Source organism: Coregonus lavaretus (assembly GCF_964263955.1).
Source record: "Coregonus lavaretus genome assembly, chromosome: 15".
NCBI classification, from domain to species: Eukaryota; Metazoa; Chordata; class Actinopteri; order Salmoniformes; family Salmonidae; genus Coregonus; species Coregonus lavaretus.
In genome coordinates, this window is record NC_140002.1 from 48,844,638 (window position 1) to 48,861,116 (window position 16,479).

The window sequence follows — 16,479 nt, forward strand, 5'->3', positions numbered from 1 at the left end:
ATATTGCAATGTCTCTTATTAACTAACTTGGAACATGTATTCAATGCAACTCAAGAAAGACCGGTCCAAAAATACATTAATTAATGTGTTATTACATTCTGAACATTCTGTAAATGCTGGTGTAAGGGGAGGGGAGGATGGCTTCTCAACCACACCCTCTGTCATGACGTGGGAAGGGTGTGGTCTCTGTCATGACGTCAGAAGGGTGTGGTTCCTAGAAAATCTTTTTCTTAAAGGGATAGTGTAGGTGCCCAAATTACTACTGTACATTTATGATCAGTACAGTGCCAATATTATCTATAATAGAAGATATTGACCAGTATGAAAACAAATGAAAATGTTTTGACATCTTTTCCTAAAAAATATCTACATTCTGGGAGCCCTTTCACAACAAAACATGTGTTAAAAAGGTGTCCTCCAATATTGTATAGCCAATTCACCCTCTACTTTATAGGTATTCATAAGATGACTATTAGGTAAATGTGTCATTAAGATGAATTCTCACTTCACAACTGTTTTATCAACAAGCATTTCGCTACATCCGCAATAACATCTGCTAAATATGTATATGTGACCAGTACAATTTTGATTTGATTAGATTTGATTTGAGTGTTGATCCAACATAGTTGTTTCAACCACATTGTCTATGGTTTCAACAGCTAAAATTCTATTACAATTCTATTACTGTCAATGCTGACAATACATAACTGAACAACGTTTTTTCCTTTTAGTGCAACAACTGGAAACATTTCAGGATCTGGCTTAACCTACCTTTGTAGACTTTCTACACTAAACCCAAGGCACAGCTATGTGAGAATTCTCTTCCATTAACTCACTTTAAATGCCATTATTATAGATTGAACGATAATTCCCTCTGGAGTCTGTGAAATTGAGCTATCAGAATTTCACTACATTTCCCATAATTCCGCGCTGTGTCCCAAACTCCTCCTACAGGAGAACAAAACGGAAACATGCGACGGTAAACAACGTTCTCTGCTGACAAGCTCACATTACATTGATTTACTGCGTTTTTTAAAACAGTTTACTCTGTGATATGCATGCATATATGAAGTGTTTATATAATCGTGTAGCCAATAGCTGTCTGTCACCAGAATTACTAACATTGTGTAGCTGGAATGCGATGCACTAACGTTAGCTAGTTAGCTACTCTAATGATAACAGCCCCTTTGAAATGGGTTGCTAAAAACAGGTGGATATTTAATGAAAATGTATAGAGTAATGTGTATGAGACCAATGTATATACTTTTTGCTTGCTTGCTTGTTTGTGTGTGTGTGTGTGTGTGTGTGTGTGTGTGTGTGTGTGTGTGTGTGTGTGTGTGTGTGTGTGTGTGTGTGTGTGTGTGTGTGTGTGTGTGTGTGTGTGTGTGTGTGTGTGTGTGTGTGTGTGTGTGTGTGTGTGTGTGTGTGTGTGTGTTACAGTATGACCTGTCATATGTGTGAAGAACAGGAGACAGAGGGACAGAGACCGATCCACAGTCTCCTCCTACAGCAGCTAGACACGGACGTCAATATAGACAGGTGAGCCTCCACACACACAGACAATTACAATAGCATCAACCACACAGTTTACATACAATAGTAATACATAATAATAATTTGATTTGGATTTCTATAGCTCTTTTCTACCAACTTAAAGCTCAAAGTGCTTTACATAGTAGGGGAGACACTCACCTCATCCAACTGTTTCTTTTCTGATACAGCATTACAATAGCAAGTTTGCAACAGCCACACTATTTACATATTCTTAGTACTCCCTAGGTCTGGACTGACCTCAGAGGAGGGTCTACATTCCCCAGTGCATTCCAGTACATTTCACCAAAGGACAGCCAGCCAATGATTTGTCAACGTCTAGACACATGAACTTGTCAACTCACTGCATAATTTGACTTAACCCAACCCATGAATTAAACAATGGCTGAAAGTCAGAGAATAATATGAGAATTCCTCAACTCTCATATTTTACCTGATCGACTCTTGTATTCCACCTGAAACGAGCAAGGCATAAGAACTAAATGATTAAGTATTGCTGCTCCCAAAACGAAATGTCATTATGTACTTTCTACATGAATTGTCATTCTCTACATTCAGACCACATTCAGAGAGACTACATAGACTTAGAGACCTCTCATGTGTTGTCCCAGATGTGTTGCCAAGAGGAAGTGTTTTGCCCCTGCAGCGCTGTACAAGCCTTTGGGGATAGGCTGCCTGGGTGAGGGGTATATCCCAGTTCCAGGCTCACCAGGACGGGGGGAGGGAGCTGGCCAGTCTTAGGGAGCTGGGGCAGACCTGGAGATAGAACTGTGGTTCCCCAGAGACCAGCCAGATAACACTGAGAAGGTGAATGTTCTTTATTTATATAGTTATGCCATTTACTACCAGGGACAGTACAGTTGGACACCCGCAAAGGAGGAATAATGGGTAATAATAGTGAAGAGAAGGTGATTGTTGCTTCCCAGACAGTGGGCAAAACTGGTTGAAATGATGTCTCTACAACCAGATTGTAATAACCAGTTCTGCCCACTGGTTTTGCCAGCTGCTGGATATAATGACAATATGTTTTATGTATAGAGACAATGTGTGTGGTTGTGGTTATCAATTACACCTCCTGAGAAGGAATACAGAGCCTGTATTTAAAGAAAACAATGTCAAAAAGTTAGTGATATTGACTGACTGATCAACTATGAGTGTGTTGTCAGACACGAAAACCTCTTGGTGGTGTAGCCTGATATTGATTTTCTGACTCAGGCATCCATCCAAACTGTAAGAGATGAGGGTGTAACTTTCCTCAACTATATTTACTTCAATACTTACTGATAAAAGGATGCTATTATTATTCCACCTGTATTACCGGTTAGTCTCATTGAGATAAAATCTATTTTCACTCCAATCAACATGGTCAATTAGGCAGCTGTGTGTGTGTGGTTCAGGGCCGTGGGGTGTGTGCTACAGGCAGCCATGTTGTGTGTTCTGTCCTACAGGGTCACGGGGTGTGTGTGCCCCCGGGGAGTGGCAGCAGCGTCTGCAGGTGATCCAGGACAAGATGGCGGCTCGGGCAGAGCTCATGTCCAATCCACAGCGCTTCTCAGCCAGCCGACCCCTGTCCCGCAGAGAGATGGAGATTGAGAAGGCCCTGTTCCATGGCAATGACCGCCTGGGCTTCCTCACTGCACTCTATCACCAAGGTGGGAGGATGTTATACAATGCTAAGTGTCTGGTCGTTCGCACTGCAACTTCCATAGACCAAGAGGTTAGAAAGCCTGAAGGAGTTAGAACGAAAATTAGTTTCGGAGGAGTTTGAACAATCTTTCAAATTCCTTGCAAAGACACAATAGGAGTTGGGGGCTGGGCTTGGACCGGACACTGTGGCTAACAGACTGGCTCTTGCAGATTTCAGGGAAGGGAAGTAAAATGTCTTAAGATGTTTTATTTTGAATGACTATCACTGTGGTTTTGTGGTATGTATTTTGTGTATATGTTGTATGTTTTGTGTTGTTGTTGTTGGTGACTGTCATGTATTGAAAATATAAAGTAAAATGTTTAAAAGAAAGAAAGGAATTCAGCTGTCCATCGTCCTGTTTGTCATTTGCAATATTGCAATCTGACAGTAAGCAATTACCCTGTAACTACCTAGTAAGTAGGCTACAAGCTGTCATGGAGTACTAACACTTATGTGCTCACGTTTTTGGTATTTTCCCTTAGAGGAAGATACCTCTAAGACCAGCAGGGGGCATCCTCCTCAGACCTCCTGGACTCTGTACAGAGATGTCCTTAGTGACAGGAGAAAACGCACATCTGTGTCTATCATCTGTATCAGAGAACTCTGAACTGAAAACCACAGGAGACTCATCTCATGCCTCAGCCCAGACCTCAAATTGAGTAAGACCAATCACAGCGCTCATGGAAAAGCACTGACCAATCATAAGTCCAGCCTGACTGTAAATCTGTCATTTATCAAATCAAATCACATTTTTATATGTCACATGCTTCGTAGACAACAGGTGTAGACTAACAGTGAAATGCTAACTTACGGGTCGATTTCCAACAATGCAGAGTTAAAGATAAAATAAAAATAGAGACACGAGGAATAAAAAGACAGTGGGCTATTTACAGGGAATACCAGTACCGAGTTGATGTGCAGGGGTACGAGGTAATTGAGGTAGCTATGTGCTGTATATATAGGTAGGGGTAAAGTGACTAGGCAACTAGATAGATAGTAGCAGCAGCGTATGTGTGAAAGTGTGTGTGAGTGTGTGGCGTCAGTATGCATGTGTGTGCATGTTATGTGTGTGTGGGCGTATGTAGTGTGTGTGTGTTGGGGTGTCAGTGTAAGTATGTGTGAGTGTGTGGGTAGAGTCCAGTGTGTGTGTATAGTCAGTGCAAGAGAGTTGGTGCAAAAAAGGGTAAATGCAGGTAGTCCGGGTAACCATTTGATTAGCTATTTAGCGGTCTTGTTTAGAAGTCTTATGGCTTGGCGGTAGAAACTGTTTTGGGTCCTGTAGGTTCCAGACTTGGTGCATTGGTACCGCTTGCCATGCGGTAGCAGAGAGAACAGTATGTGGCTTGGGTGGCTGGAGTCTTTGCCAATTTTTTGGGCCTTCCTCTAACACGCCTAATATAGAGATCCTGGATGGCAGGGAGCTCGGCCCCAGTGATATACTGGGCAGTACGCACTACCCTCTGTAGTGCCTTGCGGTCGGATGTCAAGCAGTTTCCATACCATGCAGTGATGCAACCGGTCAAGACACTCTTGATGGTGCAGCTGTATAACTTTTTGAGGATCTGAGGGCCCATGCCAAATCTTTTCTGAGGGGGAAGAGGCGTTGTCGTGCCCTCTTCACGACTGTGTTGGTGTGTTTGGACCATGATATATCCTTAGTGAGATGGACCGAGGAACTTGAAGCTCTCCACTACAGCCCCGTTGATGTGAATGGGGGCGTGCTCGGCCCTCCGTTACCTGTAGTCCACAATCAGCTCCTTTGTCTTACTGACGTTGAGGGAGAGGTTGTTGTCCTAGCAAACGTAATAATGGTGTTAGAGTCGTGCGCGGCCACACAGTCATGGGTGAACAGGGAGTACAGGAGGGGACTAAGCACACACCCCTGAGGGGCCCCCGTGTTGAGGGTCAGTGTGGCGGATGTGTTGTTGTCTACCCTCACCACCTGGGGGCGGCACGTCAGGAAGTCCAGGATCCAGTTGCAGAGGGAGGTGTTCAGTCCCAGGGACCTTAGCATAGTGATGAGCTTTGAGGGGCACTATGGTGTTGAACGCTGAGCTGTAGTCAATGAACAGCATTCTCACATAGGTGTTCCTTTTGTCCAAGTGGGATAGGGCAGTGTGGAGTGCAATAGAGGTTGCGTCATCTGTGGATCTGTTGGGGTGGTATGCGAATTGGAGTGGGTCCAGGATGTCTGGGATGATGGTGTTGATGTGAGCCATAACCAGCCTTTCAAAGCATTTCATGGCTATAGATATGAGTGCTACTGGGCGATAGTCATTTAGACTGGTTACCTTGGCGTTCTTGGGCAAAGTAACTATGGTGGTCTGCTTAAAACATAAAGGTATTACAGACTGGGTCAGGGAGAGGTTGAAAATGTCAGTGAAGATACTTGCCAGCTGGTCAGCTCATGCTCTGAGTACGCGCCCTGGTAATCCGTCTGGCCCTGCGGCCTTGTGTTAACCTGTTTAATGGTCTTACTCACATCGGCTACGGAGACCATGATCACACAGTTGTCCAAGACAGCTGGTGCTCTCACGCATGGTTCAGTGTTGCTTGCCTCGAAGAGAGCATAGAAAGCATTTTGTTTGTCAGGTAGGCCCGTGTCACTGGGGAGCTAATGGCTGGGTTTACCTTTGTAATCTGTGATAGTTTGCAAGCCCTGCCACATCCGACGAGCGTCACAGCCGGTGTAGTAGGATTTGATCTTAGTTCTGTATTAACACTTTGCCTGTTTGATGGTTCGTCAGAGGGCGTAGCGGGATTAAGAGGCCGGATCAAGGACTCTGACCAATGGAAAGAGCGGGACTCAAGCGATTGGCAGCTCCAAAGAGGATCAACGTGAGCCAGCCAATCGGTAGCCTGTGTGGTGTGACAAAGGCGGGGTCTGGTGATGGTCCGGAGATAGGTAGAGGTTCCCATTAGCTGCTGCCAAGGCAGCAGCTAATCTTCCTGGGGTCCAGCAAAATTAAGGCAGTTATACAATTTTTAAAACTACAATAAATTCACAGATTTCACAACACACTGTGAAACACACATACTCCACCACTACCACATATCTACAATACAAAATCCATGTGTACGTGTGTGTATGTTATCATGTGTGTGTATGCATGTGTCTGTGCCTATGTTTGTGTTGCTTCACAGTCCCCGCTGTTCCATAAGGTGTATTTCTATCTGGGTTTAAAAAAAAATCTAATTTAACTGCTTGCATCAGTTACTTGATGTGGAATAGAGTTCCATGTAGTCATGGCTCTATGTAGTACTGTGCGCCTCCCATAGTCTGACCTCTTGTGGCATGTCTTGTGGGGTATGCATGGGTATCCAAACAGACAGCTCGGTGCATTCAACATGTCATTACCTCTCATAAATATAAGTAGTGATGAAGTCCATCTCTCCTTCACTTTGAGCCAGGAGAGGAGACATGCATATTATTGATGTTAGCTCTCTGTAGAGCCAATTGCAATTTTCCTGAGTCCCTTTTTGTGGCGCCTGACCACACGACTGAACAGTAGTCCAGGTGCGACAAAACTAGGGCCTGTAGGACCTGCCTTGTTGATAGTGCTGTTAAGAAGGTAGACAGACTTCTCCCCATCTTAGCTACTGTTGTATCAATATGTTTTGACCATGACAGTTTACAATCCAGTGTTACTCCAAGCAGTTTAGTCACCTCAACTTGCTCAATTTCCACATTATTTATTACAAGATTTAGTCGAGGTTTAGTGAATGATTTGTCCCAAATACAATGCTTTTAGTTTTAGAAATATTTAGGACTAACTTATTGCTATCCACCCACTCTGAAACTAACTGCAGCTCTTTGTTAAGTGTTGCAGTCATTTCAGTTGCTGTAGGAGCTGACGTGTATAGTGTTGAGTCATCTGCATACATAGACACACTGGCTTTACTCAAAGCCAGTGGCATGTTGTCAGTAAAGTAGGGGGCCTAGACAGCTGCCCTGGGGAATTCCTGATTCTACCTGGATTATGTTGGAGAGGCTTCCATTAAAGAACACCCTCTGTGTTCTGTTAGACAGGTAACTCTTTATCCACAATATAGCAGTGGGTGTAAAGCCATAAAATATATGTTTTTCCAGCACCAGACTATGATCGATAATGTCAAAAGCCGCACTGACGTCTAACAAAACAGCCCCCACAATCTTTTTATCATCAATTTCTCTCAGCCAATCATCAGTCATTTGTGTCAGTGCTGTGCTTGTTGAATGTCCTTCCCTATAAGCATGCTGAAAGTCTGATATCAATTTGTTTACTGTAAAATATCATTGTATCTGGTCAAACACAATTTTTTCTAAAAGTTTACTAAGGGTTGGTAACAGGCTGATTGGTCTGCTATTTGATCCAGTAAAGGGGGCTTTACTGTTCTTAGGTAGCTGAATGACTTTTGCTTCCCTCCAGGCCTGGGGGCACACACTTTATAGTAGGCTTAAATTGAAAAAATGGCAAATAGGAGTGGCATTATCGTCCGCTATTATCCTCAGTAATTTTCCATCCAAGTTCTCAGACCCCGGTGGCTTGTCATTGTTGATAGACAACAATAATGTTTTCACCTCTTCCACACTGACTTTATGGAATTCAAAATTGCAATGCTTATCTTTCATAATTTGGTCAGATATACTTAGATGTGTAGTGTCAGCGCTTGTTCCTGGCATGTCATGCCTACATTTGCTAATCTTGCCAATGAAAAAAATCATTAAAGTAGTTGGCAATATCATTTGGTTTTGTGATGAATGAGCCATCTGATTCAATGAATGATGGAGCTGAGTTTGCTTTTTTTCCCAAAATGTCATTTAAGGTGCTCCAAAGCTTTTTACTATCATTATTTGTCATTTATCTTTGTTTCATAGTGGAGTTTCTTCTTTTTATTCAGTTTAGTCACATGATTTCTCAATTTGCAATACGTTTGCCAATCGGTTGTGCAGCCAGACTTATTTGCCATTCCATTTGCCTCATCCCTCTCAACCGTACCATTTTTAAATTCCTCATCAACCCACGGGGATTTAACAGTTTTTACAGTCATTTTCTTAATGGGTGCATGCTTATTAGTAACTGGAATAAGCAATTTCATAAATGTGTCAAGTGCAGCGACTGTTTGCTCCTCATTACACACCACGGACCAACAAATATTATTTTACATCAACAACATAGGAATCACTACAAAACTTATTGTATGACCTCCTATACACTATATTAGGCCCAGCCTTTGGAACTTTGGTTTTCCTAGATATGGCATTGAATATTAGGCCCAGCCTTTGGAACTTTGGTTTTCCTAGATATGGCTACTATATTGTAATCACTACTTCTGATGGATTTGGATACTGCTTTTAAGCACATTTCTGCAGCATTAGTAAAGATGTGATCAATACATGTTGATGATTTAATTCATGTGCTGTTTGTAACTATCCAGAAAATATACCTGTCTGTTGATATCACATACATTATCAAGCATTTCACACGTTATCCAGATACTGACTTAGCACTTGGTGGTCTATTGCAGCTTCCCACAAGAATGGGCTTTAGGTGAGGCAGATGAACCTGTAGCCATATTACTTCAACAGTATTTAACATGAGATCCTCTCTAAGCTTTACAGGAATGTGGTTCTGAATATAAACAGCAACACCTCCACCATTGGCATTTCTGTCTTTTCTGTAAATGTTATAACCTTGTATTGCTACCACTGTATCATCAAAGGTATTATCTAAGTGAGTTTCAGAGATTGTCAGAATATGAATGTCATTTGTTACTAGCAAATTATTGATTTCATGAACAGTCCCCTGTAGCTTAGTTGGTAGAGCATGGCTCTTGCAACGCCATGGTTGTGTGTTCGTTTCCCACGGGGGGCCAGTATGAAAAATGTATGCACTCACTAACTGTAAGTTGCTCTGGATAAGAGCGTCTGCTAAATGACTAAAATGTAAAATGTAATTAACCTTGTTTCTTAAGCTACATATGTTAACGTGGGCTATTTTTAACACTTTTCTGGGATGCTTGATTATCTTTCTTGCTTTACTGGGAAGCTTAGCAGAGGTAGACATACTCAGGTTACAGTGGGGGGGAAAAGTATTTAGTCAGCCACCAATTGTGCAAGTTCTCCCACTTAAAAATATGAGAGAGGCCTGTAATTTTCATCATAGGTACACATCAACTATGACAGACAAAATGAGAAAAGAAATCCAGAAAATCACATTGTAGGATTTTTAATGAATTTATTTGCAAATTATGGTGGAAAATAAGTATTTGGTCAAAAACAAAAGTTTCTCAATACTTTGTTATATACCCTTTGTTGGCAATGACACAGGTCAAACGTTTTCTGTAAGTGTTCACAAGGTTTTCACACACTGTTGCTGGTATTTTGGCCCATTCCTCCATGCAGATCTCCTCTAGAGCAGTGAAGTTTTGGGGCTGTCGCTGGACAACACGGACTTTCAACTCCCTCCAAAGATTTTCTATGGGGTTGAGATCTGGAGACTGGCTAGGCCACTCCAGGACCTTGAAATGCTTCTTACGAAGCCACTCCTTCGTTGCCCGGGCGGTGTGTTTGGGATCATTGTCATGCTGAAAGACCCAGCCACGTTTCATCTTCAATGCCCTTGCTGATGGAAGGAGGTTTTCACTCAAAATCTCACGATACATGGCCCCATTCATTCTTTCCTTTACACGGATCAGTCGTCCTGGTCCCTTTGCAGAAAAACAGCCCCAAAGCATGATGTTTCCACCCCCATGCTTCACAGTAGGTATGGTGTTCTTTGGATGCAACTCAGCATTCTTTGTCCTCCAAACACGACGAGTTGAGTTTTTACCAAAAAGTTATATTTTGGTTTCATCTGACCATATGACATTCTCCCAATCCTCTTCTGGATCATCCAAATGCACTCTAGCAAACTTCAGACGGGCCTGGACATGTACTGGCTTAAGCAGGGGGCCACGTCTGGCACTGCAGGATTTGAGTCCCTGGCGGCGTAGTGTGTTACTGATGGTAGGCTTTGTTACTTTGGTCCCAGCTCTCTGCAGGTCATTCACTAGGTCCCCCCGTGTGGTTCTGGGATTTTTGCTCACCGTTCTTGTGATCATTTTGACCCCACAGGGTGAGATCTTGCGTGGAGCCCCAGATCGAGGGAGGTTATCAGTGGTCTTGTATGTCTTCCATTTCCTAATAATTGCTCCCACAGTTGATTTCTTCAAACCAAGCTGCTTACCTATTGCAGATTCAGTCTTCCCAGCCTGGTGCAGGTCTACAATTTTGTTTCTGGTGTCCTTTGACAGCTCTTTGGTCTTGGCCATAGTGGAGTTTGGAGTGTGACTGTTTGAGGTTGTGGACAGGTGTCTTTTATACTGATAACAAGTTCAAACAGGTGCCATTAATACAGGTAACGAGTGGAGGACAGAGGAGCCTCTTAAAGAAGAAGTTACAGGTCTGTGAGAGCCAGAAATCTTGCTTGTTTGTAGGTGACCAAATACTTATTTTCCACCATAATTTGCAAATAAATTCATTAAAAATCCTACAATGTGATTTTCTTGGAGGGAGTTGAAAGTCCGTGTTGCCCAGCGACAGCCCCAAAACATCACTGCTCTAGAGGAGATCTGCATGGAGGAATGGGCCAAAATACCAGCAACAGTGTGTGAAAACCTTGTGAACACTTACAGAAAACGTTTGACCTGTGTCATTGCCAACAAAGGGTATATAACAAAGTATTGAGAAACTTTTGTTATTGACCAAATACTTATTTTCCACCATAATTTGCAAATAAATTCATAAAAAATCCTACAATGTGATTTTTTGGATTTTTTTTCTCATTTTGTCTGTCATAGTTGACGTGTACCTATGATGAAAATTACAGGCCTCTCTCATCTTTTTAAGTGGGAGAACTTGCACAATTGGTGGCTGACTAAATACTTTTTTTCCCCACTGTATTTTTATTAGTGCAGGGTGAGCTGCATACAGTGGACTTCCTACTAGGGCACACCACCTCAGAGCTAACAGTATAAATCTGGTTCATAGGCACATGATTACTGCATAAAATAGCTGTAGGATCAGTAGAGGCATTCAGGGCAGTTAGAGGGACATACATTAGGTTACTTACATTGTGTCAACCAACACCCCTGGTATAATGTAAATTTGCTGAAGCATTATGACAATTTAGCGTCACAATGGTAGGGATTAACTGAGCTGGTCTTGGGTCATTGATAAGTCATTGTCTCAACGCAGGCTTATAATGCTGTGAAAGGATCCAGGAACCCAAATGAATGTTACATGTCTGATATATCAGCCTGGTCTCATAGACTAGACGTAACATAGTAAATGTAAACCCAGGACACTGAAATTAGTATGATATGTTACGTTTGGTATGGTTACATAAGACAGATGGTTACTTAAGGCAAAAACGAATCACGGACAGCTTTAGCATATTATCTCATTAGCAACTACTTACTGCTTTTTAGCTACTTTGCAACTGCTTAGCATGTTAGCTAACCCTTCCCCTAACCTTAACTGTTTAATCTAACTCCTAAACTTAACTCTAACCCCTAACCTAGCTAACTTTAGCCATGTTATGTCATATCCTATAGTGGTATAACCATAGAATTAGGAATTATAATGCTTATTTCATAGTAATAATCATTAATTAAATAGTCATTTAATGTGATCTCTATAGGGTATAAAATATGATTTTCTAGACACTGAAACGCCCCAGCGAGCCCTGGAGATAGTGAATGGGTACTGGTTGCTAGGGAAATCTCTGGTGATTGAGTTTGGCCGAGAGCGGCGGGTTGAGAATAAACCGAAAAGGGAGGAGGAGAAAAGGAGGATGTAGTGATCTCTGACCCTCTGTAGACTCTACAGCCTCAACACAGGCTGAGTCGTTAATAAGAGACAGACAACTGATGTCAAAGGAGGAGAGTGGTAGGTACTACTCAACTCAATGACTGAGGTTTGACATTTCTGGTCATTGTGCAATTTGTTGTGTGAAGGTCAATTAAAAACAAATGTGGTTTTATTTGTATTTTTGTCCTGGATGTTAGTGGATTTTATGTGTTATCGCTTTGGCTGTGTTTGAAATGTGAGTTATATAAACCCAACATGAGTTTCAGTTCTCTTTGACTATTGGTCGGTTTTCATTCTGAGTGAGTGTCATTCCTCTGGTGGTCACTAGACGTCACTATACCTCACTGCTCATTATGAGTGGTTTTGCCTTGCACTCACTGACCTGTACCCTATAATCTGCCTTTGGAACCTGTTTTGCTTCAGTCTTCATGTATGACTGTAGAGGGCAGAGTTGCTACTTGAGAGAGTTGTAGAGGAGATCTTTCCATGGTATTCCTCTCTCCTTTCCCACAGAGCAAGGAGCCTTTTTCTTCTCATGTTGAAATGATAATGGTCAGAAAAGGTACACATTTTTCTTCTCATGTCGAAATGATAATGGTCAGAAAATGTAGATATATGACTAGTTGAGTCCTGACTAGTAGGCCATATTTTAAAACTCAGTGGAAAGATAAGCTTGGTGTTTCACCCCTTGATTGAAGTGAAGTTCGTACACAAAATGATCTAGGAGGATTATCAACTACCGGTCCCAGGGAGTGGGAATAAACTGAAATGCAACTGTATGTACTGAGGAGAGAATGTGTGTTAGGTTGTGTTTGTTTTTCCCACCAGCAGAAGTGTGTGTTAAACCATGCACAATACTGCTCAATCAAGGTTAAAGTCCAGGGATGTCAGTTGTACAGCATTCTTTTTAGAGGTCGTTTTAGGGGTCATTGAACCCCACATACAGTTACATTGCTTTCCCACCAATACAAGGAAACAGCGGTCTTGTCTGTTTACTGTATACCTTTGGACAACAGCCAAAGTGACCTGTCTTCAAATCATCTGTCAAATCACCTGTCAAATCACCTCAACCTCCCCAAGGACCTCACTCTGACCACCAACACCGAAACTAACTACTTATCGATTAGAGGGGAGTTTGTCTTTGTTGCTTGTTTTGGGTTTATTTGCGCCCATCTTTCCTTGTTTGTCTTTCATCATCGTTCATGGTTCATCTGTTTTGGAATGGGATGGGACATAAGGGTCCCTCTACAGCAGAGATACATTAGATGACATTCAGGTTAATCAGCCGTCATTGGGCTTCATCTGTAATAAACTGAAAATGATTGACAGTTCTAATGTTTGAAGATCTAAAAAATATTTTATTTCGTTTTCTTTACTATTTTGACTGCAAAACATCTTTGGGAAATAGAAGTTCTGTTTAGAAAGTGTTGCAATTATTTGTAAACAGGTCTTAATATGAAAAAAACTATATATAAAAAAAAAACTATCAGTAGTGTTAAATCACATTAAACATTCTGCAAAAGAGAAGAAAGCATTTTGACTTTCAAATCAATGATTATTAATCAAAAGAAACATGCAATATTAGCTAACAGTCATTGATAATGAACATTTAATGATTTAAATCCACAATAGTATAAGCAAGGGGAGGGGGGGTTCTGCTAAGCTAACATATGGAATTGTTTTAAGATGGTCATACCAAGGATCATTTAGTTATTTGATTTCGGACCCCTTTAGGTATAAAAACACATTTATTTTATATATTTCTTAATGAAACATTTCATTTGGCCTTACTGCTATTAGCCCATAGAAACGCATTGAATAACAGATTCATACATGGAAAAACAGAGTAAAAAAAGAAAATCAAAAGGACGTTTGTTTTAAACTGTCTGTCCTGTATCTGAGAGATATAAGACAGATCAGGAAATTATTATATGTATTGTTTACCAATATTTAACACATTTTCTGGGGTACTAAGCTACCATTATATACTTCCATTCATGTTTTAAACTGGTACCGGGCTGCCTTCAGACGAGGCTTGTGGGTGTCCTAGAGCAAAAAAATAGAGGGGTTATATTAGTGTGGTGAATATTGTGATGGTGAATATTTTATTATGCCCATTTAGATTTCTGCGTGGGCGCGGACATCAGCTCTAGGGTGAAAAGGTATAAAAGAAAGTGTGTCCTAAAACCCTATTTGGCTGTGTGATACCGTACTGCAGTTGGTGACCCAGTGGACCTTACTGAAGAGGCTGGCACAGCATGCAGTGCAAGGTCACTGGGTTTTACTGAGTGTGTGTTTACTTTCAAGAGCCCTTATCTGCACATGGAGCGAACACTTCAGAGTAATCGCATCAAGACAGATGTTGCTGCAATAAATCAATTTTCAATAGTAAATCTATCAAAACATCCATAAAACATGTTTCAGAGTTGGAGCTTCACGCTCAGTTCGTTCAGTCACTACAGTACTGTATGCATGGTCAAGCAGTACAAGTCTCTGATTTCCATTGTGAGGAGCAAAAGTCTTCATATACAGTAGTGTGGCACTGAAAGTCCCATGATCAATTCATTGTGAAAGAGAACACACACAGTTACCTTAGCACGTAGTTGGGGTTGTCATTCTCTGCACCATATACTGTATGGAAGAGACAGCGTGGTGTGTGTGTAAATGTTAACATTGATCTCAACACGATCAGACATACCCGGTGACATCGTAGCCCGCCGCAGGGTTGCGGCGTGGGTCTTTCTTGGCCCCCTGGGCGGGGGTGCTGGACTGGGTAGTAGTGCTGGTGTGACTCCTCGCCAGGGTCGCTGCCTTGGTGGCAGCGTTCACCCCCATCTGGAGCGTTGGGTTCCTATAGGTCTGTGAGCTGGTCCTGGCCCCCCCAGTGGCTACCCCCATGCCTGTGGCTGGGTAGGGGTACCCTCCGCCGTGTCTCCTCCCTCCATGGCGCCCCACATCCTGCTTCTCGCAGCAGGAGACACACAGCAGCCCCCCGCCCAGCATGGAGAGCAGAGCGGCGGCCAGCCCCACGTACAGACAGTCCCCCAGCTCGTATTTCAGGCTGCTGGGCAGGTTGGGTTGGTAGAAGGTCTGGACCACCTCGTGGGTCGTCCACGACACCGGGATCAGAGCCAGGAACCCTGCGGTGAGGAAGAGGCCTCCCCCAGTACCGGCCACTCTGCCTTTAGCCGCCGAGCCCTCCATGCAGATGGTGCACTGCATGCCCACGGTGGAGATGGCGATGGCCAGGACAGAAAAGACCACAGAGACCACCATCAGGGCCCGCGAGGCCTGGAGGTCTGAGGGTAAGGCCAGCATGGAGTTGTAGGTCTCACACTGGAAGGCTCCGGTGCTCTGGTAGACACACTCCATCCAGAGGCCCTTCATATTGCCGACGGCAGTGACGATGTTGGGCCCGATGTGGGCAGATGTCCGCCAGTTGGGAAGCACTGTGGACACCAGGGTACCCAGCATGCCTAGCAGACCCATGAAGAAGCCCATCAGCTCTAGAGCGGCTGACGCCATGGCTGTGGTGGGACTGATGATGATGATGATGATGATGAACCTTCTTGCTGCTGTTTCAGTTAACTCCAGCTCTCCGTCCTTTTAACTCATACACTCACTGGTCATCCTTCCCCACACTAACACAAACACTACACTCTCTTCTACTACAAACACGACTGTTATGACAGTACTGTTGCCTGTTACAATCCTCTAAACACGCTGTTCTCTCTTTGACTGTAACTGGCCATAGAACCAGTTCCAATCCTGTGGTAACTCCTTACTCTCTCTCTCTCAGACACATACTGGTTAGCAAAGACTGACCTACCGACTGACTGGTAACTTGATTGAAACCATGTTCCTCACCATAACACTCCGTAGCCACTCTCCAGACCCTCCAGATGGAGTGTTACACTAGCTTGCTACGACTGTGATAAGAATTCTGGCTTTTGATGAATGATGTTCTCTCGCTCTCAATTCTTGTTCTACTCTACAGTCTCAATCCTGACTTTTGTCTTTTTTTGTCTCTTTCCTCCTCTCTCTAGGTCTCTCCACGGCTCAGTATATTATGCCTCTCTCGTTGTTTTTGTGAACCCACCATCAAACTAACCTATCAGGTCCTTCACCTCTCCATGTACACAGACACACACACACACACTGACATCCCCATTGGCACAGTGGGTTAAACATTCATTCAGCCATCAGTCATCTCTCTCACAGAACAGACCTTTGGTACACGGTCCAGGCTACAACAAGGCCAGCTGATGGACAGGCCAAGCTAGAGAGAGCAGCATCTCTCCTGTATCTTCGCCAAACACTTCTATGGAACTAAGGGTAAACAAGGGAAATAAATATTAAGTAAGGGAGAGTAAGGGACAGATCAAATTTAGCAATATTGACCTCAACC

General features: G+C 42.9%; 1 protein-coding gene and 1 pseudogene across 3 annotated transcripts; one reads left to right on the top strand and one right to left on the bottom strand.

Moving 5' to 3' along the window:
* Nucleotides 1-954: 954 nt before the first annotated feature.
* LOC311143170 (RNA-binding protein 41-like) lies at nt 955-12,060 on the top strand (annotated as a pseudogene). Its single transcript has 6 exons — nt 955-979; nt 1,441-1,539; nt 2,163-2,358; nt 3,000-3,203; nt 3,721-3,943; nt 11,902-12,060. The product of its transcript is annotated as an RNA-binding protein 41-like (transcript).
* A 1,348-nt stretch (nt 12,061-13,408) lies between these two features.
* cldn2 (claudin 2) lies at nt 13,409-16,256 on the bottom strand. Of its 2 annotated transcripts, XM_084178688.1 has the most exons (2): nt 14,770-16,255; nt 13,409-14,117 (listed from the first exon to the last, which is right to left on the bottom strand). In XM_084178688.1, exons 1-2 carry the CDS (start codon nt 15,594-15,596, stop codon nt 14,096-14,098), a joined length of 849 nt encoding a protein of 282 aa, XP_084034814.1. In that variant the 5' UTR covers nt 15,597-16,255; the 3' UTR covers nt 13,409-14,095. The 2 variants fall into 2 exon arrangements, with proteins under 2 accessions (XP_084034814.1, XP_084034815.1); XM_084178689.1 differs by having other exon boundaries at nt 13,409-16,256.
* Between the last annotated feature and the right edge of the window lie 223 nt (nt 16,257-16,479).